The sequence below is a fragment of the Mustela nivalis genome (assembly GCF_964662115.1).
Source record: "Mustela nivalis genome assembly, chromosome: 3".
NCBI lineage: Eukaryota > Metazoa > Chordata > Mammalia > Carnivora > Mustelidae > Mustela > Mustela nivalis.
The window spans coordinates 86,861,312-86,888,150 of record NC_139022.1 but is presented as its reverse complement, the minus strand read 5'-3'; the positions used below and the strand labels follow the sequence as shown (position 1 = coordinate 86,888,150).

Below are 26,839 nucleotides of genomic sequence, written 5' to 3'. Positions count from 1 at the left end.
TTGATCTTCATTTCAGGTTATTCAAAATGTATGGCCGACAGCCTTCAAAGGAAGGATGCGGGCACGGGATGTTTTATTCAGTGTATCATTGCTCCATCCTTTGGTGCAGCTATTCAAATTGCTTTGGAAGTGCCTGAAAGGTTGTCATGCATTTTGCCAACAGTAAATGACAGGTGGTAATATATATGGTGAATATTCCGGCTGTCTAGGAAATTACTGTTGCAGCCTCTATTTCACGGAACTTGTTTGTTTCTCACGTCCTGCTCAAAGTTCAGTCTGAGTTCTTCAAGTCAGAGAGATGCAGGTCTTCCCTCTCATGTAACACGGGGAGTAAAAATAATAGAGAATGCGATGATGTGTGGGAGATGCATAAAGCACATGGTCACTTTTTAAACAGTTTTAGTAATTCTGTGCCCTTGGGACAAATGACATCCCCTTCTTAGGCACTCTCCTCCCCTACCCCCCAGGACATCCACTTCCTCTTTCCTTGACTGCAAGTGAAATCTTTCGAAGATCATTACCTTAGTGCCCCCTAATGAAATGTAAATAAAATGAATGATTACAATTTGATTATGGGTCCAGTATTTATGAGGCTCCTGGTAACTTGCTGCATAAATTTAAGTATGTGAGTAAATTCTCCCGGGTATAGTCAATGTGAGAGTATTTTATTTTTCTTTCCTATTTTTTTATGACATACTAATTCTTTTCACCTCTGAATTCTTTATTGTTGTTTCTGCCCTAGAAGAAGTAGGACCCTGGAAAATAGATATATTTTTTTCCTGGGTGACTTTTATGGTCCCTGTAGGGTTTGGACCAGACCTGAGTTTCTGCCTGATCCCAACCTGTCATGAGAATGTTGAAATAGAGGAATGCAAACTTGCTTTAAATTCCCATACTGTATCCATCTCCACACGAAGAAAACAGTATGAACATTTCTCTCCTCAGCCTTTTCTGGTAAAGTGCATCAAATTTCAAGTCTGTACTTACATAGAAATCACAAGGGGATGGGTTAACCCCATTCTTTGATTACTTAGGGATATTGAGCATTTTAAGCTTTCTATTTCACCATCTAGATACTGGAAGCTAGCCTCCCACTCGCTTTAATGCTCAATATCACTTTGCCCTGCAGTCTTTTCTTTCTGGAAGAATTGTTCTGGTGAGACTTCTACAGGGCATACTCTTTTCTGCCATAACCCTTGCCAATCCTGTGGAGTATTTTCTATGGCAGGACACAGAATAACCCTTAAAGCTTGGGCATGTTACCCAACCTGGTTGCGTCCCATAGGAAAAGGAAGTTGAATTTTAATTTAGTTCATAGGAGTTTAGTTTTAGTTCATGAACTCCCATGGGATTTCATGGGAGCATTTCACATCATAGGGCTGGGTATCAAGAATCCCCTGTTTTTGAGGTAGTGACCTCTGATGTCTGGACAAATCTTGGAACTGAAACGGGTGAAAATACATTAATAGCCAATTATCTGTGGGCTTTCTGTTTTGTTTTTTAATACTTCTTTCCCCTGCAAAATATAAAGGAAAATGGACTATCTGAACGCCAGGCTTCTCTTATAAAGTGACTGTCCCTCCAGCACACAAGGCAGCTGTAACACATCCCCTCCCATTTTGAGTCCCACATTGGTAGAGAAGGGGGTGAGCTCATGAAAGAGACTGCCAGCTTAGATCACTTACATGCTCAAAGACTGATTTCCCAAGTTGACTGAGCAGACAGAAAAGGAAAATTGAAGATGAGAACCCTTGTCATACTGTGAATTGGATTATTTGTCAAGGAACCAAAGACTACGTTCCATTCGAATGTGGGGTTGATAAGAGATCCTTCCAATGTGATTCCAGGTTTCAGGTTTTCTGGGAAAAGGGTAAGACCTTGTCAGTAGTCCGTCACCAGAGGTCTTTCTTGACTAGGTGTCAGCTGTTTGGCATGATGACAGAATTATCAAAACTTGTAGCTTTAGACTTCTCCTTTCCACTCCCTGAACCCAAAGTCTTCTTGTTGCCTTCGCCAACCCCCACTTCATCCCCATCCCTGGTCCAGGGCAGAGCAAAGCACTTGAGGATCTTTGTCTCCCAGAGTAGCTCTCAGCTTTCCTCTGAAGCCGTTTCCAAGCTACATGGCTATGATGGCGCTTTGTAGATGATGCTGTACATATCACTGGCTGGCGTGGAGTTGAGTAGCAGGTAATATGTTAGACTTCTCAAGATAGCCCAGAATAATCCTGATTATTCCAGTCAGCAATGGTAACTAAGCCTTCTAGAAATATTCCCCCCAGTTGAATTTGATGCCTTCACCCCCTGTGCTTATACTTGCAATGATTTTATTAACTATTAATTAACTCTTTGCTTTGTCCTGTATTTATTGAATGCCTCTTATGTGAGCATTATGCTAATTATTTAGTATAAAACGGTAAACAGAAAAGGCATGACCTTTGCTCTCTTCGGATTTATATTAATACATTTTATTTAAAATATATCCTGATTTTTAAAGATGTTCTGAAGGAAAGGAGCAGAATATTGTAGGTGAGGGTAATTGTGGGTCTACTTTAGATTGGGAGGTCAGGAGCATAAATGATAGTTGAGTTGAGTTCAATATTTTAATTTAGTAAGGTAGAAGAAAGGCATTTTTTTCTCGGATAAAATTTGCTGTTCTGTTTCATCATAGGGTATTTCAAGCAGTTGACATCATAGATCCTTTATGTATATTTAAAATCTTAGAGTGCTAATCAGGGAACAGACTTTAGATGTTACAGGAAAAAAAAAAAAAAGGCCAAATGGAGTAATTCAAAATGTATGACATGTTTACAGATAATTCTATTAAGGGGAATAATATTGGGGACAAAAAATAAGTATTGTGGTAAGTGGGTAAAATATGGAAAAAATGGGGGTTAGAAACAATTATGCCACTGGAGAATGAAGATAATTATTTTGGAAATAGGAAAATTCTAAATTCAGATCAACAAACTTTGACATGGGACAGAGTGTGTGCCAGGAGATGAATAAAATGTGCTGGCACCCCTCACAAGTATACCGTTTAGTTCAAAAACAAATGATGTCCTTCAGCAATCCTAAAAACCAGAAATGCTGAGTATACTGTTCTAAGAGGTACTTGTTTTTTTGAAAGGGGGCAGGCATTTTAACACAGTATTATCCTTATTAGGTGAAGTAAATAAAAATAAGTTAATTAGGATGTGAATGGATCTGTATTGAATTTTACATGCTATAAATACAGACTCTATCTTCCCACCCCACCTTTCAATACTTAAGGAACATTCGTCAAATCGATCCTTCATTAGACTACAGAAAGCAATCTCGGTAAATTACCCAAAGCATACTATTAAGGGTTCTGTTCTTTTTGTAGATGGGTGACCCTGGACAATTTAATTACTACCTCTACACCTGCCCCTCCTCACTTGTAAAATGCGGATAAGAATGCCAGTATTTAAATTTACACAGGGGTTAAGCTTTTTCGTACAATACTAGTAATTAATATGTTTTCAGAAGTTTTTGAAATAATAGTCTCCTAAAAATTATTGGCTAGAAGAAAAAAAATTAGAAGCTCTTGAGAAGATAATAATGATCAACCCAAATGCTAGTTTTTAAAATTCAAGTCCTGCTCAGGATAAAATCAGTAGTTTGTAGCACATTTTTCAGCATGTTTTTATAGAATATATTTTGTGTTTTCAGGTGACTCATCTCCACATCAACTTCAGTGATCAGCTGATATTCTTGGAAAGTTTATTGCTCTCGAGACTTTGTAAGATGCTTATTTCAGCCATTCCTAGTGGTCCTGAAAGGGCTCTATATTTGCATTGAAACATAATATTATTTAGCAATTTCTGGAAGATATAGGAATTGGAAAAAGATTTTCATGTTACCAAAAAGTTAAATTTGTGTTTTGGAATGTATTCTCTTGTTTAATTGTTTTTTGGGGGTCATGATGCCAAACAGGCCAGAGTTCTTTGTACCTGGGGTACAGTGTTACAAGTTGCAGAAAAAATAAGTGAGAAGGAGGGAAATGAGACAAGATATACCCTTCTTAAACTTTAAAAATACACATTGACGAAGATGTGATAATACCACATTAACAACAGAATGTAAGTTTCTTTGCATTGCTTAACTCATCAAAACAGATAGGGGTAAGGCCTCATTTTCTCATTTGCTGATTCAAAAAATTCAATCAGATGAGGTGATCACAAAGCCTACCTGAGTGGTTTTTTTTTTTTTTTTTATTTGACAGAGATCACAAGCAGACAGAGAGGCAGGCAGAGAGAGAGGAGGAAGCAGGGTCCCTGACAAGCAGAGAGCCTGACTCGGGGCTCGATCCCAGGACCCTGGGATCATGACCTGAGCCGAAGGCAGAGGCTTTAACCCACTGCACTGAGCCACCCAGGTGCCCCGCCAACCTGCGTCTTTACAATACAGTCTTCTGGGTGACCCCTTTTATTGTTCACTAGAATTTTGAATATCAGGATGAAAATCAATTTAAAAGTCCACTGTTAAGGCAAGTAAGTTTGGGCCAACATGTGCCTTTCTCCCTCTCTTCCCCAGAATATAGCCAATAAATGTCTTTTTCCACAAAATTCTATTTTTAAGCCAAGAAAACATTTTATAATGAAGCTAAGAAATACAAATTTTCTTTATTCTGTTTTTTTTGTTTTGTTTTGTTTTATTTTTTGCCTATAGTAGGTGTTCAGTAAAGGTTGATTAAAGGAATTATGGTTACCAAATATGTAATACAAAGAAATAACGTTTCGTTTCTCCGCTGGTCTCTACAGCATGCATTTACACCCAGCCATGGAATTCTAGTACTTTATTAACATGATTTTACAATTTTTTGCTTCTCTGCTAACATGATTTTGAAAGGCAAAGAAGTACACATATATGGATCATCTGTTACCGATTGTCAAGTCATCTTAGCATTTTATAATAACCAAAGAGTGTATTTGACTTGGAATTTGTAAGATATGTTACAGAAAGCAATCTAAGATGGGTGAGCGTTTGTTAAGAGAAGAATATAGACCTTCAGTGGTGATGCAAACCTTTGTGCCTTTTCTTTACACATTGTCTCCTCCAGGTTTCAAAACTCGGTGTCTATAAATGCTGATGATAAGATTTCCATAAAGGACTTAATTAAGCTCTTGCATATGGCTTTTCAGGTTTAAAATCTGCTGCCAATCATCTGAATTTTTTTTTTCAACTGTTTCAAATTTACAGTTCTCCTTGTCCTGTTTAAAAGGCAAGGTTTTTATTTGTGAATCTTCGCATTACTTCTTTTAGGTGCCTCTAATTCTGGTACAGACGGCTACTCTTAGTCCCAGATTTTTTAAAAAGGAATCCTTTGCTGTGGCTTATTCTTAAGATACTGTCTCTGGATCAATGAAGACATCTTTTCCTTTCCTAGCCTCAGAAGTGCTATCTGATTTCTGTCCTTTTTCTCTAAGGGACACTTCTCATCCTTAATGCACACCATAGATGTCTCTTAAATGAAAGATTCAGAATGTGAATCCACTGTGAGGGACCCAGTTGGACTAGTGCCTGGAGGCTGAGCGAATTAACAGAGGCCAGTCTGCCTTGAGGGGTCAGTGAGAATCAGGAAGTGGAGAGACATTGAATCTATTTATAAAAATCACAGAACTTCAACTACGCAAAGTATCTTAGTTGTATCATCACACCTTGACAATTGAAAAAAATATTAAAAATCAGGTATCATTAGGATAGCCTTTAGTAGGTCTAGAAGGCCTTTCTCTAATGAGGAACTCTGCTAATCAGGTCACATGTATGTCAACCATTAACAAAAATGGAAAATGCTGAGCGTGGTGCTGTCTTCCATAGTCCTGATAAGCTGTACAAAAACCAGGGGACAATCACGGTGTTGCTGAAGTTACCTTCAGTACCCCAACCCTCCCAGCCCAGTTTCTATTTTTTTTTTTTTAAGATTTTATTTATTTATTTGAGAGAGAGACAGTGAGAGAGAGCATGAGCGAGGAGAAGGTCAGAGGCAGACTCCCCATGGAGCCGGAAGCCCAATGCGGGACTTGATCCCGGAACTCCGGGATCATGACCCGAGCCGAAGGCAGTTGTCCAACCAACTGAGCCACCCAGGCGTCCCCCGGTTTCTATTTAAAGACTCCAGTGTGATCCCCATCCCTACCCAGGGTGCCTTCAGCTCCTACCAAAGACACTAGAGAACCCCATCCCCTCACAGACACTGACCTCAGAGGCCCCACTTTTGGGCCCCCAGCCTCCTACCACTCTCCTATAGCCCCTCCCAGTGCCCCTTATCTCTCAATACTGATGGTGCCTTTGTTCTTCAGAACATAGATCTCAACTTCTTCCCCATGCTGCCCCCACTGTTATGGGGAGCAAAATTATCTATATTTTGTAGAGAGAGCTCTCTATTTGTAGGGGATGCAGGGTCCCAGGCTGGGTCCCTGTCTTTGTGTATAAATTCTACATTCCATTTTTTTTTTAAAGGAAATAGAAGAAATCTTTTATCCATTACCTCCTCTAGAGCGTACCTTGGTAGCTTGTGCAGCTTTCTCACAAGCCTCTGTAATTGACCCTGATATTTTTGTGCGTTGTCCATTTTTGGCAAAGTTTTTTTTGTTTTTTAACAAGTACCTCCAGCTTACCTTCTGGATGATGTAGCTAACATGGATCTGACTTTATGCACTATGTTTCCAAAAATACTCTCAAAAATAAAATTTTGGTGTTAATCTAATATGTTGGATATCTTATCTAGAAAAATGTTCCTGGAATGATTTGGTCGAAAAAGTCAGTGTCTGTACTTTATGCATGATCTGGAAAAAGTGTGGTAAACTGTAATAACATAAAGTAGTTGGGTCAGAAAATTTGACTTAAAATTCTGCCTTAGTCACTTAGAAAATATATAATGTCAGGGAAGCAATTAATTGTCTCAGTCCCGGGTAGCTCTGTAAAATTCACCCCTATCCTTGAGAGTGCTGTATTTTCTGCATATTTTCCCCTGGATTTGTCATCATATTCCATTTTCAATTATTTTTTCTGGCTCTGATTTAATTTCCTTTTTTAAACATTGCTTCATTTGTAAATTTAACAAATAATGATTTAGTAAGCTGTGTGTGTATTCTTATATGTATTGTCTCAAATCCTGTCTGGAATGATGCTGGGTATAAATAACTTTCCAAAAATAGGAAGTGGGTTTGAAAAGTATGTGAGAAGGCTGTAAAGCCTCAGAAAGAGATTCTTTTTTTTTTTTCTTTTATAAAAGATGCAGCCTGAGACTTGAAGGAATCTCCAAATTCACAAGTTTGAGGAATTTTCACAAAGTGCACACATCCATGTTACTAGCACTAGCTCAAGAAACAACACATGAGGAGTGCCTGGGTGGCTCAGTGGGTTAAAGCCTCTGCCTTCAGCTCAGGTCATGATCCCAGGGTCCTGGGATCGAGCCCCGCATGGGCTCTCTGCTCGGCAGGGAGCCTGCTTCCTCCTCTCTCTCTCTGTCTGCCTCTTTGCCTACTTGTGATCTCTGTCTGTCAAAATAAATAAATAAAAATCTTTAAAAAGAAACAACACGTGATTTCTGCCTCAGAAGTCCTCATACTTCTGAGTCCTCATACTGGCATTCCCTCCCCGATGCTGCCCATCTATCCCCACAGCCACTGTGCTGACTTCCAGAGGAAAAGATTGGTTTTACCTGATTTTGAACCTCATATAAATAGAATAGTAGGATAGGTACACTTTTTCTTTTTTGGTTAAATTGTGGTTAAATATACATAATATAAAATGTGCCATTCTTTTTAAAGATTTACTTATTTATTAGAGGGGTGGGGTAAGGACAGAGACAGAGGCAGTGAGAATTCCAAGCAAGTTCCATGCTGAGCGGGGAGCTCCGTGCAGGGCTCAATCCCACAACCCCAAGATCACAACTTGAGCTGAAACCAAGAGTCAGACACTCAACCGTTACCACTCACGCATCCCTAAAAGGTACCATTTTTAAGTAAATGGGTCTATGGCATGAAGTACCTTAACTTTCTTGTATAGCTATCATCACTGTGTACCCACAAAACCTACTCATCTTACCAAACAGGAAGACTCCATGCCTGTTAACAGTAACTCCCCATTTCCCCTTCTCCCCAGCCCCTAGCAAGCACCATACTACTTTCCATCTATAAATTTGGCTCTTCTTAGTACCACATTTAATGAAATCCGACAGTATTCTTTTGTGGCTAGTTTGTTGCTCTTAACATAATGTCTAAAGCTGTATCCATGTTATAGCATATGTCAGAGTTTCCTTCCCTTTTGTGTATAGATCATATTCTGCTTACATGTTGGTTTTTTGTTGGACACCTGGGTTGCTCCTAACTTTGGCTTCTGTGAATAATGGTGCTACGACCATGGGTGCCCATATACTTGTCCAAGTCTCTGCTTTCATTTCTTTTGTATATATACACGGACGTGGCATTGCTGAATCACAGGATGATGCTGTTTTGTTTTTTGAGGCATCACCATGCTGTTTTCCACACTGGCGGCATCGTTTTACATTCCCACAGGATAGTAAAACTTTGCTTTCCTCAACGTTATGCTTGTAGGATTCATCTACATTGCTATGCACTTATAGGTCATGTATGCTCACTGCTGTGTGGCGTTCTGTTAGTTAATGTGCTGCAGTATATATAGCTGTTCTCTTGTCGATGGGCGTTTGGGTGGTTGTAGGTTCTGGCCATGATAGGTAGTATTACTGTTACAGTGCATTTTATAGTCAGGACTGAAGGATCTGTGGCTTTGTTTAGCGTTTTAATTTTCTTATATTACGGGAATAAAAATGGTTACGTTTATGGAATTATTTGTACTCCTAACAAAATTTCCTTATGGTACTGCTTGATAATCTTTAGTACCTCAAGTGACAGAATATCCAGCCTACGTTGGCCTAAAAAAAGGGACTTGTTGGATCATATCCCTGGAAAGATTCAGTGTCTGGCTTCAAGCATGGCTTGGTCCAGGGCTCAGACAATTTCATTCACACTCAACTCTGCTCTTGGCCATGTTGGTTCCATAATAAATGACAAGCGCAGGAAATGAGACAGTGTTTCAGTAAAGGGGAGTCAGATGAAATCCAGAGATATAGCAAGGGATGACTGCTATCTACAATAGCTCATCTTTTCTTCTTTCAATTTTATTCTTTTCGGAATAATGTACATACATAGTTTTAAAAATTAAATAGTACTCTGAGGCTTGTGAAAAACTGTAGAAATCTACCTCACTCTTCCCACTGTCCAGGCCTGGTTCCCTGAGAGAACAGCTTCAACTCTCAGAACTCTTTCTTTAAATGATGTTCTCCATATTTCAGAACTCTGCAGTTTTGTTGCTCTCTTTATCAACCTGGACATTATATATTGACTTCCTAATATGGAACACGGAAATGTAGCTCTTATTCAACCTCTTCTACCTCCTTTTTCTATCCCCCAACTTGCCAGAATAGTTAGACCACTGTTATGGTACAGTGTTTTTGGCTAAATCAATATTCAGCATTCATCTTAGGTTATAGTGTACTGGTTTCCTATTGCTCCTGTGACAAAGTACCATGAACGTGGTGTCTTAAAACAACACATGTGATCTCAGAGGCCTGAAATGGATCCTAGGAGGCTAAAATCAAAGCTTGCATTCTTTCTGCAGGTTCTCGGAGGGAAATCTGTGCCTTTCCTTTTGCGGCTTCTAGAAGCCACCCATGTTCCTGGCTCCCGGCTGCATGGCTCAGATCTCCCTCCAGTTGTGTCTCTGACTCTGACTCTTTTGCCTTCTCCTGTTCCTGTGTAAGGACCCTCGTGATTACATTGGGTCTTTTGTAGATAATCCAGAGCAATCTCCTCATCAGAAGACCCTAATGTAATCACATCGGCAAAGTTGCTTTTGCCATGCTCAGTACACAGATTCTGGGGATTAGGCCATCTTCAGAGGGGTCATTATTTTGCTACCACTGTGTGTGTGTGTGTATTGTTTATTTTATTTCTTATTGTATTTATTATAATATTTTAATATTTTATATATTAAATATATATAATATTTTTAATATTTTTTTCCAAATTTTATTTATTTATTTGACAGACAGAGATCACAAGTAGGCAGAGAGGCAGGCAGAGAGAGAGGAGGAAGCAGGCTCCCTGCTGAGCAGAGAGCCCGATGTGGGGTTCGATCCCAGGACCCTGGGATCATGACCTGAGCTGAAGGCAGAGGCTGTAACCCACTGAGCCACTCAGGCACCCCAATATTTTTAATATTTTAATTTTCTTTTTTCTTCTCCTCCCTCCTCATCTCCTCTTTCTCCTCCTCTTCCTCGCCACGGATTCTCTTCCCCCTCTTTCATACCCGTGTTTCTCTCGGAGTAAATAATTTCTGTATTGTTCCTCCCCTCAGACTTTATGCAGCCCACACGAATCCTTCCCATACTCTTTACACAACTGTAAAACCTCTGTGAGCACTTTGCGCGTTACCCGCCGCACCAGCTCACCTGCAAGTCCCCCGCCCTGGAGCCTCTTCCTCAGCGTGTCGCCACGGTTGCCTTTCCAGCGAGGCTGTGCGCTGTCCGGGGCTGACACACGGCTGTTTTCCGGGGATGTCCTCTCACCATCGTGACCACCATCCTGCTCCTTCCCTTCACTCATCTCTGTGCATCACCCTTCCCCCTCCTGCATTTCTCTGACACGGTTTGCTTCCTCGCTGAGGGGCAGCGCGTCCTCCAGTCATTTCTTGAGAAAGTGGGTATAGATGGTAGATGGGGTGACTTTTATGTCTTAAGCTATCTTCAGCCAATTATGTAGATAACAGTGAGGAACTGTCTCTGTTGAAAAAGGGTCTTACTTTTGTGGGGGAAGGAACAAGAACAGGAGAGGGCAGGAGAGAGGAGCGGGTCAAGGAGTGGAAGATGCCTCTGCCCTGATCTTCATGTGTCAAGGCCCGCTAGGACAGGGTCTCTCTTACTCACCTTGCTTCGCTAGTATCGTGCTCACTGGAGGCACGTAACCTCGGTTCCTCAGTGAATGAACACACGCAGACGCCGTTGTGGTGTTGTCTGAAATTGCTCTATGAAGCGTTGGAGAATCTTTAGAAGCCATTAGCTGCGTCTCACAAAGGCCTGCTTGAAGAGTTAATTCCACTTATTAAAGATACCGTTAACATTGAGACCAGATTCCTTATCTCCTTGGCCCATAGGACATAAAACTTGTTCCCACTTGAACTTTTATTCTATTCTTCCTCCTGCTACACTGAACGTTATCATTCCCTAAGAACCAGACTTAGGTGTGATTCATCTCTGCATATCCTATAATGCCATGGTTTATATAAATGCTCAGTAACAATGTGTTGGATTTCTGCATATCAGACATAGGACCTTCTTCATGACCATTAAATGACTTAGCCTTGTCCCCAGCTTCGGAGGCTTTGCAATTGCTCTTCTCTCTGCCTGTCGTTCTCTGGTGCCGTCTCCTCACCCTTCGCATCCCACCATTGAAACTCACGCATCACTCTGTTTTCCCCACCCTGATCTAAGGGCACTGTGTACTCCCGGGTCACTGACCATCATCCCACCTGTGCTGGCACCTGAGCAGTATCCGTCCTTATCTGAAATGATTCCATCTGTGTCCTTACTTTCTTTCTCCAGCTTAAATGGATTCCACAGATGGGTTCCTGTCCTACCCACTCCTGTATTCTGGCACCACATATAGTGCTGAATGAAATGGATGAAATGAGTAATATTGGCTATTAAGAGAGTGAAAATGTTCATAACATGCTCTGATTTTTACTGGACTGCATGAGTGATGAAAGGAGGTAACATACATCTTTTCTGAAAGTTTTCCTCAACCACGCACAGCTTTTAAGGATGTATAAATAGTTGAACATTCAGGGAGAGTGATGCTCTTGCCTTAGGATTTCGTACATCTTGCTTTGCAAAATTCCCTATCTAGGTTGCTGGCTGAGTGTGGCCAGGAGACACTGTTAATTAGGTTTCTGTGACTTACAGATACTTCTGGGGCTCTGGCTATAAAAAGTTTTTCCCCCTGAAAACAGGACAGAGGCATCCACAGACACTGAGGTTGGCAGTATTGCTGAGAAAGGAAACGGGGGATGATAAGTGAACAATGCCTGCTCTTTTTTTTTTCTTTTCCCAAAACTAAGTCCAGTGAAATCAGAACCAAAATGTTTCAATCTAGTGAATGACACTGAGAGTCCTACAGAAATTGACCCTTAACTTTATAACAGAGTTTCTAGAGTTACACTATTCACTTGTGCTTGGATAATTCTGGTGTGGGGGTTGTCTTTGTGCATGGTGAGATGTTTTGCAACAACCGTGGCCTCTGTAGCCCTTTCCTCTCTGGTTGTGACAACCAAACATGTCTGGAGACATTTCCTGGTTGAGGAACTCCCTGGTTGAGAACTACCATTCTAGAGTGTGTGTAGAACCACCCAGCCTTAAACTATGCCAGTGGATTTCTTTAGAACTCATATTTCCACCACTAAGTGTACATTGGTGTTCCCTCCCTGTAGCAATAGAAAGCTGCTTAACTTCAGCCTTGTTGTGTAGATGTCTTCTCAGTCATTCCCGTGTAGTTTCGAACAGTGTCCTCTCCACATTCTACCAATACATAGCACAGGTTCCTTCTCTGCACACAAATGAGTGTGCACCTAGTACTTGCTGTGTGCTTTCCAGGCAGTAAAGGTCTTTCTGGGTCTTTCTGTGGTGTCTGAACAAATCCTGACTCTCCTCTTTCTTGGATGCCACTCTCTGAGCTGCTGGTACTGTTTGGTTAGTTATCAAACACTGTGAAGAGCTGTCATTGTAAGAAGAAGGAGGGTGAGTGCCCTTAGTTGGTAATTGTACCAATATGGGGAGACTCATTCATTCATTTTTCAGATTTTTTTTCTTTTTTTATTGAGGTATAGTTAGCATACAGTGTTATATTAGTTTCACGTGTATAATGCGTACAATGTAACAATTCAATGATTCTGTACATTGTGCACTGCTCATCAAGATACGTCTGCTCTTAATCCCCTTTATCATTTTTGACCACCCCACACCAACCCCCTCTTTGGCCATTACCAGTTCTCTGTATTTAAGATTTTGTTTTGTTTTGTTTTTCTCTTGTTTTTCCATCTATTCCTTAAATTTCACCTATGAATGAAATCATATGGCATTTGTCTTTCTTTGTATTATTTCACCTAGCCTTGTATCTTCTAAGCCAATCCATGTTTTTGAAAATGGCAGGATCTCATGCTTTTTTTTTTTTTGGCTGAGTAATATTCCTGTGTGTAGTTGTGTATGAACACAGACATATACACTGCATTTTTTTTAAAAGTTTTTATTTATGTGTCAGAGAGTCCATGTGCATGTGCACAAACAGGGAGAGTGAGGGGACAGAGGGAGAAGCAGGCTCCCTACTGAGCAAGGAGCCATGTGGGGCTCGATCCCAGGACCTGGGGATCATGACGTGATCGGAAAGCAGACACTTAACTGACTGAGCCACCCAGGCGTCCCTCCTCTGCCCATATTTTTAATCAGATTATTTGTTGTATGAGTTATTTTCCCTTATCACATATATCATTTGCAAATTTTTTCTCACATTCAGTAGGTTGCCTTTTCATTTTGTTAATGGTTTCTTTCACCGTCCAAATCTTTTGGTTAATCCCAATAGCTTGATTTTGCTTTGGTTGCCCTTGCCTGAGGAAATATATCTAGAAAAATGTTGCCAAGACCAGTGTCAAAGAAATTACTGTCATTTTCTTCTAGGGATTTTATGATTTCTGGTCTCATATTTAGGTCTTCATTCATTTTGAATTGATGTTCATGTTTGGAGATAGAAACTTATCCTGTTTCATTCTTGTGCATGTTGCTATCCGGTGTTCCTGGCAGCATTTGTTGAAGAGACTTGTCTTTTCCCCACTGCATATTTTTGCCTCTTTGGTCTTAGATTAATTAACTATATAAGCATGGGTTTATTTTGGGGCTCTCTGTTCTGTTCTCTTCATCTGTGTGTCTATTTTTGTGCTAGTACCATACTGTTTCAATTACTTCATCTTCATAGTGTATTTTAATTTTTTAAAAAGATTTTTATTTATTTATTTATTTGACAGACAGAAATCACAAGTAGGCAGAGAGGCAAGCAGAGAGAGAGGAAGGGAAGCATGCTCCCTACTGAGCAGAGAGCCCGATGCGGGGCTTGATCCCAGGGCCCTGAGCTGAAGGCAGAGGCTTTAACACACTGAGCCACCCAGGCGCCCCTTCATAGTGTATTTTAATGTCAGCAGACATTTATTAAATATCTGAATGGACTGTTCTTGGCACTGGAGTTAGAACACAGTTACTTCTTGGAGCCCACAGTCCTGTAGAGGAGAGACAATAAATGAATTTAAAATGTGTCTCAAGTCACAGGTGCCGAGAAGAGAAATACATCAGAAAGAGAAGGAAACAGTTGGTGGAAGGGATGCTTGCAACTCCAAGCCTGGTCAGCGAGGTTGTAAAAGCCACTCCATGGGATGTTTGGATGACTCAGGGGACAAGAGTTGGTGGCAGACAGAGCAGTCAGTGCAGAGGCCGTGAGATGGAAGTGGTTTTGGGGTACCAGAAGGAAAGTGAGGAGTGGAGTTCAAGGACAGAGGCCAGGAAGGGTGGGGGTGTACATGTCACATGGAGCTTTGTGGGCATGGTGAGAACTCTCCAGTTTTTTCATTATGCTAAATTTCAGGCAGGTACTGCAGAGAACAGTGTAGCAAACTCTTCATATGCCCATTACCCAGATTGGTAACACTACTTTTACTAATTAATATTATATCTTACTCTCCCTCCCTAGATTATTTTGAAGCAAAGCATACTTTATTTAACCTGTAAATATTTTTATGTGTATCTCTGAAAGATAAGAAATGAAAAGTGATCCTGATCCCAATATTCTCTTAAAATAGTTAATATTACTACATACCCAGTCAGTGTGTGTGTCTGTTACCCTGATTATTTCCAAGTATTTGATTATGTGTGTGTTTGGTATCAGGACCCACACAGGTTCATAGGCTGCCATTAATGGATTTGTCTCTCCATTATTATTTAACCCCTCCGTCTCTTTCACGTCCCCACTTGAACATTTTGGTTCAAGATACCAGGTCCTTTGTTGTGGTTTTCACTTTTTCCAGTCGAGCTTTTGCGGACCACGTCTCTCTGTCCCTGTGTATACTGTAATCGACACTTTGATGTAGAAGCTTGATTGTATCCTCTGGTGGTGTGTCTTTTTCCGTAGGATTACATCATAGATGTTGCACCAAGAGGCACAGAACACTCAGTCATCATGATCATGGCTTAGATCCAATCATTTATTAGGGTTTGAGAAATGGTACTCTAACTGGAGCACTCTTTCTCTATTCACCTGTTGGAATAAAGAGAAGCATTTTCTTACCCATGAAATGCAGTCCATAGGGAGATCAGGATAAGTAGTAATTTTTTTTTTTTCCTTTTCCAGTTTTCACAATGAATGGGGTAGTTCCCTAGCATCTTCCAAGGGGCGCCCTGACTGGCTGGTTCCCTCCCTCCTCCCTCCCTCTTCGTCTGTCCATCTGTCCTTCCTTCCCTCCCTTCCCCCCCTTCCCTTCTTCACTCTTTTCTTACCCCCTTTCTCCATTCTCTCCTTGAACTCATGGCATTAAACTTCAGGTGTGTTCTAGTACATTACCATTGTCATTCCTATTCATGCTCGATTTTCTGGGGCTTTTCGGCTAAGTTTCCTAGAATTTTTAGGCCTTACTTAGAGTGAGAGAGAAACTGTTGGAGTGTTTTGAACACAGGCGTGCTATTCTGGAAAAAAAAATCACTCTGGAATTTGTGTATCCCACAAAGCATAGAGAGTGCCACGGAGGCAGTGGAGAGATCAGTGAGAAGAAAATTCTAATCATCCAGCCAGGCAGGACATTCCTTGCATCAGAGTGGTTCAGGGGGAAAGAATGGTGAGAGTCTGGATATTTTTACATGGCATGGGAATTTATTTGGCACAGAGAGGAAGATGGGGAGTTGGGTATTGGATTTTTAAAATAAGAATAAATTCAAGGGAAATTATTTTGTTGTCCATTGACAATGTGGAACTAAAATTCACTTAAGATCTGTATAGAGAAGTCTTTTGAATAAAATTCTAATGTGATTCTTTTTTTTTTTTTTTAAGATTTCACTTATTCATTTGACAGAGAGAGACACAGTGAGAGAGGGAATGTAAGCAGGGCGAGTGGGAGATGGAGAAGCAGGCTTCCCGCTGAGCAGGGAGCCCGATGTGGGGCTCGATCCCAGGACCCTGGATCACTACCTGAGCTGAAGGCAGACGCTTAACAATTAAGCCACCCAGGCACCCCTCTAATGTGATTCTTAAAGTAGTTTATTTTAAGAAAATAAAAAGTTCAGAAAATTTAGCTTTTGGGGAGGCAGAGTGGAATTCTTTCTTTCCTTTTTTTTTTTTTTTTTTTATCATAACTCTACTTTTGCCATGCTTCCTTTCATGCTTTCCCTAACTTTACTGAGCAAAGTTGATCCCCCTTCTACTATATCTTTATCATTTCTTATTGTTATACTTTTCATATTAGTTAAAATGGCCTCCCTATGATCACTACACAATGTCTATGTTCCTGGTATGGATTTGCTACCACTGAGAAGTCGATATGGTTAGTTTTCTGTAAGCCCACACAGTAGGAGACGTCGTTACCTAGTTAACAAATACCTTGGAGCATGTTGGCGGGTTAGGGGTTAGAGAAGGATTCTGGGAATATTTTATGAATCTTCTCTAGCCCACACGAACTTTGGTACAATTAGAAACAGGTGACCCTCTAGATGGATGCAAAGCTGAGGGTATTTTTGTTTAAAATGGGGGGTGGGGAGGAGGTGGAGGTTGTGGAAGCAGCCCAGAGCAATAGGGCAGGTTTGGCAGGGTGGGAAGCAAGCTGGACTTCAGGCTTCACATCCCCCCCACCCCCCCACCCCCGCCGCTCAGCCCCTTTGTGAAGGGCACAACCTGAACAACTGCACATGGCACCCCTGCAAGTGAAGGCCTTTGGGATAGGGGAATAAATACACCAGCATCTAACCCTAGCACTGTCACCAGTTGTACGCCTTCAGTTTCTTCGTCTGTGAAATGATGAAATTTGACTTCGTAGTTTTTTTTGTTTTTTGTCTTTTTAAAAGATTTTATTTATTTGACAGACGGAGATCACAAGTAGGCAGACAAGCAGGCGACAGAGAGGAGGAAGCAAGCTCCCTGATGAGCAGAGAGTCCCATGTGAGGCTCGATTCCAGGACCCTGAGATCATGACCTGAGCCGAAGGCAGAGGCTTTTAACCCAGCGAGCCACCCAAGCGCCCCTGACTTCATAGTTTTTAAATGTAACTACTCAAACATGGTTGTTTGATCACAGATTGGCTGTGTGGACCAGCAGCAATGCTTGAGAGTGAGAATTCTTGCTAAAATAAAATTTAATTTGATCAAGTACTTCTCAGCAGACCGGTGGTGACTGAATTTTAAAACATTTTAAAATGCATCAGAAGAAATGAGTCAGATATGTTCTTCATACACAACAATGGAAGTACACTTAGTCCCTAGTTAGGAGTACTGTGCAAAATTGTGTTATTTGAATAAATACAGGATGAAACTTTCCGGCTTCCAAAATGTACGTTCTCCCTTTACTTCCTTATTCATATTTGATTGCTTTTGTAAAGTATGTAGCATGGTGTTCTTAAAAATCACTTTACAAAAAATAAAAACACAAGCTCCTATCTCTTTCATTTCCAGTTGGTATTTCCCATCGTAGGGTTTTGCCTGTTCATACAAGGGTTTGCTTCACATCAGAGTTCAGCATCCCCCAAATTAATGCAGTTAGTTTATTCCTCTTTCTGATGATTGCCTTATATAGAAAAAAATCTAATTGTTTTCATTCGGCACCATTCCCGGTGTCTTTCTTGTGGCACCTGAGTGATTTTGTTAACTCCACCAAAGGAAGAGTCAACAGAACTTCTCCCGGTGGCCCGATTCTATTTGAGAGCATCCCTGGGAGGTGGGAAATAGTTGAGGTTGGCTGAGATAAACTCTTTCCCAAGTATGATACTGTTGCTTTATATATATATTTTTTTTTCCAGCCTGTATGATGAAAGGACTTTTCATTTCACTGAGGTGAAAACTGGGTCTGTGAGTGGAGCGACTTTGTTTTAAAAAAAAAAAAAAAATCAGAAACCAATTACTTGATATGCAGAGCTGAAAGCCTCATTCCCTTAACGAAAGCAGTGCAGTGTGCTCCGCTGTTAACCTGAGGAAGGCGGCTGACATCTCTTGATTACTGCTAGAGGTGGAAGGACCCAAACTTGCAGGATCCCCCTCCCCCTAGAGAGATTGTTAGTCCAGTCCTTTCTAGAGGTTCGTTTTGGCTCTCTGTCATCACCGGGACGCTGGCAGGGAATGTGTGTCATGGTTACAATACAGTGTGGTAACATACAACAAGCATGAAAGCCCAGCGGGAAAGGCTGCAGATTCCGGGGCTGACCTTGGAGTAAGTATTGTCTGTCTTTAATATTTTAATGCTTTCTGCATGGTACTCCGCTTTCCTGCAACCAATAGCTCTTTAGCATTTGTTTGTACTGCCAGCCTCAGAGCACCGCAGTGTGAGGTGGAGGAACATGTCTTAAATGCATGGCTTTTGGTTTTCAGCGGAGGGGGAGAGCCAGACCCTGCATTTTGCACTGCAGTCAGGAGAAGCGTTGCTGCCTATGTAAAGTTACTAAACCTCAGTGCTGGAAACATCTTAACAGCTCATTGTGAAAGAATGCCTCAGCAGGCCATGGTGTAGCTGTCTTTTTCTCCTCTCTCACTGTTTGTTTATCCCCATGCTGCCTTTTTCTCAAGAAAGGCCTCTGTCTGCATTGAATAACAGGAGACGTGACAATGGATTAGAGTACAAGAGAAGGGTTATTTGTAACGTTCATTAGATGTGATCCATGTTTTATTTGTGCAACAGAATATTAATGAACTGGAGTGCATTTTGAGTCCTCTCTGCAGTCTCCAGCCACTGCATATGCAGTGTTTACCTAGTTGAGGATCTGTGTTTGCTTAGCTGGTTTTTTTTTTTTTTTAACCCGTTAACTCATCTGACTGCCTTCTGATTTGATGTCGCCCCGTGAAAATGCCCACATCTCATTTGTGGCGCAGAAGTTAAACATCTGTGATGCAGGAAGTGTCAGCAAATTTTTATTTTAAATCTGTTAGTCAAAGATGCAGGAACTGTGAGTTAGTCTGTGCTTGGCACGCCGAAAATAATAAACAGTCACATGTAAATCTGGTAGGGAAAGAGAGATACCCCTTTTTCTAACTTCCAGTGAAGATAGAAAATTACATTTTAGCTGAAATTTCATACAATCCCAGTCATTTTGTGCTGGATTACTTCCAGGGAAAACCTGCAGGAAGAGAGTGCTTTGTCCAGTTCCAAGTATTGATTATTCCTCTTAAATCCTGGATATGCATCATATGAGGGAAATTATTACTCTGTTAATAATAAATTAATAAAAACACTACATTTCTGAAGCGATGTGAATACTTTTCTAGTCAGTCCTTGCTCTCAAATTTTACACTGATTTTTTCTTAACAAGTACTTGCTTAGAAAAAGTTAGAGGGCTCTTAGAACCCTCTTGCTAGTTGTGGCATTTTTCATAATGGACATACAAGCCATAGTTCCCCATTGCCCATTGCCCCGTGCCCTTCTCTAACTCCACCCTAGCGTTCAGCCCTCACCGTCCTCATGGCACACCCAGTGGCGTGCACTCAAGGCACCTCTCTCTGGCATTCTGGAAATGCACAGCTCAGATGCCAGTGTTTTTATGCTTAAGACCCAGGGTATGAACCCCAGCGTTGTTTCACCTCTGTTTTTGTTTGTCCCACTGACTCGTTTTTTTCAGACTTCGTAGTATACATCCTTCCACATTATGCCTTGTTCTTTTGTTTTTAGCATCTTGTCCAATTTAAGAGGATACACTTGAAAGGAACTTCTTACTAGACAAGCTCAGTTGTATCAAATGTTCTACCTATAATGTGAGAGTTCGAGGTAGGCCACAGATTTTATGACTTTGTCAATGATGACCCAGTGCGTATGGATCAGCTAAACCCCGGGGGTTCCCTGGATTTTGTGTTGGATCAGGTCACACCCCCTGGGTCTAGCCTCTGAATGTTACTGCACATTTAAAATCGATTACTCCTCCATTCAGGGAGCTTGACATGGTAGACTAGGGATCACTATTAAATGTCACTGTAGTGTTAGCATAAAATTTACTGTGAACATTTTGCTTACCTTGAAACGTAAAATCCCTCTTAGATAGACATAGTTAATTTTACATTCATTCATGGAGAAAGCAAATTCTGCAGTCTCTGAGTAAATTCATTTTCTAACCACTACATAGAAATATTCTAATGGGGGGGTCTTAAAAATTACTGATTTTATTAAAAGCAGATTTAATATGTATATTATTTTAATTATTTGGGGACTTTATAACACACCAGCTACATGGAGTGGTTCTTGAACTTTCTTCCACAGATAATACTATTTCCCTTTGAGGAGAGAGTGTCCTGTAGGCACTGCGGCCATGGGCTATGACACCAGCGTGTTTTATACTCTGTAGATACAATTCAGACTTTTCCATCTGACTTAGCAATAACAGGAATCACTTTTCTGGATTTCTGGATATGAGATAACCAGATGCATAAGTATTTCAGAAGTTAATGGATCATTAATTTATTCAGAAATTTCTGATGTATAGATAGCATATACATGGCTTTACAGGTTCTGAGGAAGTAAGTTGCTTTTTTTCTTTTTCTTTTTTTCAATATAAGGGTAGAAATTGGTTCAAGGATAGAAATAGACACTTGGGAGCATGTATGATCCCTGTCTCAGCTTGGCACCATGGCGTGGTTTCAGTGCTTATGTATGCCTATTTTCAGACCCAAAGGAACAGATAAGATTGTACTGAGGTTAAATAATGTCTGTATCAGTAGACATTCCTGAGAGTCTTCCAATGAGCTGCTAAGTTCAAGTACAGCATGTTTAAGAGCGGTCGCTTTTGAACGTGCTCTGAATGTATAAGGAAATCCGTTCCTTAGTTTACTAAGTAGTGGCGCCAAACCAGAAAATGGTTTTAAAAGATTAAAACAAAAAACAAAAAACGTTGTGGAGACATTTTATTAATAAGTGGGAGCATTTGGAGCAGTAATTTTATCTTTCAGTTTAAGACAAATACAGCCACATCTCAATTATCCATATAATGGGAAACAAGGACGGATGAGAATTTGATAAGCCCAACTCTGATTTTAGCCACCGTTGCCATTTCTCTGTTCAGTAAAGGGCACAACCAGCTGGAATCAGACAACATACAGCTCCAATCCAGGACCCCTTCTCGAAGATAGGCAAACATCCAGGTACGGTGTAGGGTCATGGCCAGTAGAGAGGAACATTCTAAAAGAATCTCGTTGCACTGTCGTGGGAATTTCTCCTGTTCACTTCAGCCAAAGAGTTGGTACCAGAGTATCTGGCTATTTCTAATTTTGTTTTTGGCGTGTAAAAATAATTGGGAATTGACAAGCATTAGATTCATACTTTGATAAATCCATTGGCAACATTTTTGAGTGGGATATTTGACAAATTTAAGTTATATCTCTTCCCTAAAAAAGGAAATATAGGAGGCCAAAAGGAAAAAAGATAAAGGCAATGTAGGCTCACCATCCTGTGATGAATATTTGAGATCTGGCTGGTGAATGGGCAGGATGGTTTGGATAGATTGGTGGGGGTGGGGATTATAATGGTCCTTTGACAGATGAAATTAAAAAAAAAAAAAAACCTCTCTAGAAAATAAAATAATTTATAGTAATATGTGTAAGAAATTTTCACATTACCTATTATAAATGTAAGAAACAGTTTTTACCCTTGCCCTTGAGAATTACAGAAAATGATGTTGGGTGTTTTTCACGGCAAAGCACTTAAAAACATATCTTCCTATTTGGAAATGTTTGCCGCTTTGCCTTTTTAAAAACTATAGTATTTAACTTGAATTCTTTTGTCTGATAACTACTTCCCTCTCGTTCTACTGATTTACCATTGATTGTTGATCAGAATATACTGAGTAGAAGAGGACTAGATTTTCTTTGCAGACCTCACAGAAGGTACCTGCTAAGTTGCTCTGTGACAAAGACAAGGCAGAAATGCAAACGGCCACGGTAGCTTTGAGGCTGTCAGTTTTCCGAAGGAAGCACTGCCCTTGTTCTCTAGTTCAGAGCTGGAAAATGGCAAGTGGTGAGCTGATCACCTCGGAGTATGGCTAGGCATGCCACAGGGATTCTGGCCTGAAGGGAGCACAGTCCCTTACATGAGCATTGCTATTTTTACTGCCATCATTTCCCCAATCGGAATGACACTATTTTAACTTTCAGTCTCACTCCAAGGAGCCTGAGTCCAACCCCATCCAGCCCAGGCAGCCCCTGTAGTCCTCTCTTCGCTTTCCACTTCTGGAGGTAAGCGCGCTCCAGTGCCGGCCCGGCCTGTGGCTGCTTTGTCTCTGCCTTCCCCTCCCCACCAGACCCCACAACCTATATTGGAACACCTGTGACTCTGCAATACACAATTCACCGTCCTTTCCGACTGTCCTCTTAGAGCAAGGCAACAGAGTAAGGAAGACTGACTGAGTTGTTTGCTTGGTGATTTACGGGAGCCCCTGGAAAATGTACAGAGCTTCTCCCAGTTAGCTCATCTTAACTATATTTCACTTCACGCCTGGTGATTAGTTGTTTAACTCCTGTGCGTGTGGTAGTTTTTCCTCTCGCTTTCTTAGGAGACGATCTGCTGAATTGGACAAATTTTGACCTGTCTCTTACAGTACAACTTATTACAGTTTCTAGAAAGCATTTCCCAATTCAAATTAAAGTATTGTAATGTGGGTTGCTAGGAATTAGTTTATATCCATCCTGTTATTTACAGGACAAAATGTTTAAATTGTCTAAAAGGATTAGAAATGTTCATCTCTTTTAGAACTCCCAACTACATCTCCGCCTTCTCATTCACAGGCTGATGTAAATTATTCTTCTCTTTTCTTTCAAGAAAGATCTCCCAGGAGCTCTACTTATGTTTTTAGCCCAGTTTGTTAGAAGAATTCATGGTAGAAAGTACTGTTCACATTGTATGTATAATACCTATGTTCTATTAATATTTTCATGAATTCAGTGTCTGGTTAGAGTGGGTCTCTCCATACTTAATTAGAGGATACACGTATCCTCTGCAGTACCCAGCCACCACCCCCCAACCTTTTTTTTTTAATCCTAAGAGAAAAAGTGGAATGAAATTCTCAGTTGATGGAAAGAGTGACTGAAATTATTTTTTGTTACTGAATACCTTTTTCTGCACATACTCAAATGAATAAAAAAAAAAATCATGGCCATTGCCTATCACTGGGTCAGTTTAACCTATTTGTTTCTCTTATTTTCTAAAATAAGACTGAACTAAAAATTTGTGAAGAAGAATTGACTGGGGAAATGAATTAATGACTTTGAACTTTGGTTCTCCTCTTCTGCTGATAGGATTATATTTATTGTAAAAGTGACTTTCAACATTAAAGTTCCATGTAATAGCTTTCATAAAGCATCTAATGTATGCTCTCTGAATATAATAGATCCTAAAGCATGGGAATCATTTTCTGACAATCCAGAGAATTTTCCTGAGCTTATAATTTGTCTCCTTTTGGTAATCCAACTGAAAGTAATTGGACTCTCTTCTGAATTTTTTCTTCAGCGTAACATGTCTTCATTAAATGCTCACATTCCCTTTTCTTTTTCCCTTTCTCAAGACAATAAGCTATTCAAAATGCAGGTGCTATCCGTAGTAGGGGAGAAAAGAGTCTGAGACGAACGCTGTTGGCAGTATGGAAGAGGAGGGGGTTGAAAGAGTGCTTTTAGAGAAAGATGTATTGGACCTGGTGATAATTGAACTGGACCTTGAAAAATCTTGGTGTTTCCGTGGCGGGAGAGATGGTGGTAAAGGACAAAAGCAGACCGAACATAAAACAGTGAAGGAGGTATGCAAGTGTGGTACTCTGTAGACAAGCCGTGTGTAGCTGGAACTTAAGACGGATAAAAGAGAAGAGAGCCAGGAGTTGTAAAGAGCTTGATGTGGACTTAGAAATTAATTTGGGAGCATGAAAACTGAGCTAAAAAGTTTGACTTCCATTTTGTAAGCATTCCAGAGTTCTGAATCAGGAAAGGACCAAGGTGAGCTCAGACTAAGAAAAGTGAACCTTTACCCTTAATACCCTTAGTGGGTATTAAGAACAGATGGGATTTCAGGTGGAAACTCCAATGAGGATGCTGGTACAACACTTCATGAGTACCAAGTCCTGGATTAGGACCAGTGCCATGAATTTAATTCACATGTGCAAAGTACTTTATAGTCGACTAAATGCTTTCATATACTTGATCTCATTCAATGTAATCCACCATTGTAAGACGGAAAGGGATAATGCTTCTGTTTACAGGTGAGGATGCTAATACACATAGAGATAAACCTGCTTTGCTAGCCAAGGATTCAGAATGAAGTCTCGTATTTTTCCACTGTGACTAACTTAAGATACATAGTGCTCTGAGATCATTTATATTGAATTTTAATTATCTGGTTTAGGTAGACCTGTGACCTCTCTTTGTCATTTTTATTTCCCTGGTGCTTCTCTTAATGCCTGGAATGTATTAAGTGTTTCAGAAGTGTTTATCAAAGAATGAATAAATGAGCAGATTGGAAGGAAAAGATGTATTAGTTAAATCACAGCTCACACATGAACCACCAAATAGAGAATGACTCACATTCTCACTCCCAGACCAAGAGCACGAGAGACTCACTGCTCCACATGGTGATTGAGGGATCCAGAGGGCTCTTTAGCACATGCCGTCAAGTTTGCCCTGGGCATCAGCTTCCAGCTGGTGAAATGGGAAGGGGCATGGGAGGTGGTGAACTGCCAGACATGAAGATGGCACACATCCGTTCTATTCATATGGCATGCCCAGGATCTACCGTTCTGACTACACTTATGGACAGGAAAGGCTCAAAGGACAGCTTACTTGTATTCGGGAAAATGAGTTTGCTCAATAGTTAGCAGTCTTGGTCAGAAAAGTTGATGAAAGAAAGTCACCAATGATCGGTCTTCAGTAAATAATTTCAACTAAATGATGGGCACTGAGATTTCTAGCATTAAATGAATAGACCTCAAGAGAGCAGAGTTTGGGAGGGAAGAAAGTCGTCACCCTGAGTCTGACCTTGAACACCCGGAGATATCTCTAGGTTGTGATACCTGGTTGTCAGCTTGGAACTGGGCATCATTCATGGTGTGCCCCCAAATAATAGTCTTGTATGAATGGAGAGATTCCAAATACGTTCATGCTATTACCACCAAACAGGATTTATTGTAACGCTGCACGGATTTTTCTTTCCTTGATTGTGATGGATCAGGTTTCTTCTCTGTTCTTTTTTTATGAGTAGTGTTTGCATGTCTAGGGGGAGAGTGGTGGTGGGGAGCGTTCACAGTGTATGTGCCCTTTTGAGGTGCTGACACACAGTTTCTAAATATGGCAATGGAAGATTCTGTTCCTTTCATAGTAAAGCCCTGGAGGCAGACTATGCTGAGACGGGAGTTAGTGTTCCAGCTCAGGCTTCCTGAAGGTTGCCCAGAAACAAGACATCTGCAGATTCTAGGGCAACTCTGATGCTAAATGAAGTTTAAGTTGAGCTTAGTCCATCTTGGGAGCAGAACCTTGCACCATTGCATGGAGACCACAAGGTAGTTTGAGGGGCTGTGGGCTCATGGGCAGTGGGCTGCCTCACTAAACCTTCAGTTTCGTGCTGCTGGACATCTTCCAGAAAAGCCAGCTTCCCACTTAGCTGGAAGGATGCAGAAGTCATTCCTACAGCCAGCAGAGCAGTAGGACCATACAATTCCCAAAGTCCCTTCTGCCCTGAAATTCTGACACCTTTGTTGTCTTCCAGCAGGGCTGGAGAGAGATCCAAAATACACAATTTGTCAATGAGTATATATATATATATGTATATATATACATATATACATATATATATATATGGCCCAAATATTAGTTTATTAGTACAAACATGACCGGGAACATCTTAAAAACCTTGATTGGAATTTCTGCATGCCTTCCCTTTTCCCCGTCTGAGCCAATCAGAGCGACTCAGGATTTCCATAATCCTCAGTGTTTCATAAATTGGTGACAGTTGAGTGTCTGGTCATATAATGATGACGTCAGTGCCTCATGAGCAATTTGAATATGACCCGTGTCTGCTCCTAATCTCGACTCTGATCATGTAGCAAGGTTCTAAGGGAAGCTGCCTCGTTTTACATTCTCCATGTCTTTCTTGGCACTTAGCCTGCCTCGCCCTCAGTAGGGACTCAGTAAGTAGCTGGTGGCTGGCTGCCTTTACTCAGCAGCTGCATTTCTGTTGTGATCGAGCATGTTCTTCTGTGTCTCCATTTCATGCCCCAGCTTCTTGGTGGACAGCCTCCCTTGGCACTTCCATGGCACTTAGTACACTCCTCCTGTTGGACTTCTTCCATCCTTAGTTTACCTCTCCATTTGTTTCCTAGAGTCTCAGGTCATAGACACACAGTCAGTTCTACTAGAGTCTGCAACGAAGCACATATTCCATTTCTTCTTAGGTTCTCCCGAACCCCCATCGCCCTACATCAGCTGTGACTACAGTCACTCAGGCCACATTGCTGGTAGGTCTCAGGACTCGTTTCTAAGAAGAATATCGCCGCTGTGC

The 26,839-nt window shown here is 40.9% G+C and overlaps 1 protein-coding gene across 18 annotated transcripts in view; it reads left to right on the top strand.

Annotated features, from left to right (window-relative positions):
- MAST4 (microtubule associated serine/threonine kinase family member 4) overlaps nucleotides 1-26,839 on the top strand; it is a 548,711-nt gene that overhangs the window by 319,205 nt on the left and 202,667 nt on the right. For 5 of the 18 annotated variants that reach the window (XR_014309533.1, XM_082723007.1, XM_082723008.1 and 2 more), the window contains one exon: nucleotides 17,206-17,490. The exons of 11 other annotated variants lie outside the window; for them this stretch is intronic. Coding sequence is in view for 6 of the 7 variants with exons in the window: in XM_082723007.1 (XP_082579133.1) it covers nucleotides 17,206-17,314 (109 nt within the window). In the remaining variant the exon portion in view is untranslated. Of the gene's footprint in view, nucleotides 1-17,205; nucleotides 17,491-18,141; nucleotides 18,542-22,458; nucleotides 22,540-26,839 lie in introns of those variants that run through there. 2 more of the 18 variants (XM_082723018.1, XM_082723002.1) reach the window with 2 other exon arrangements.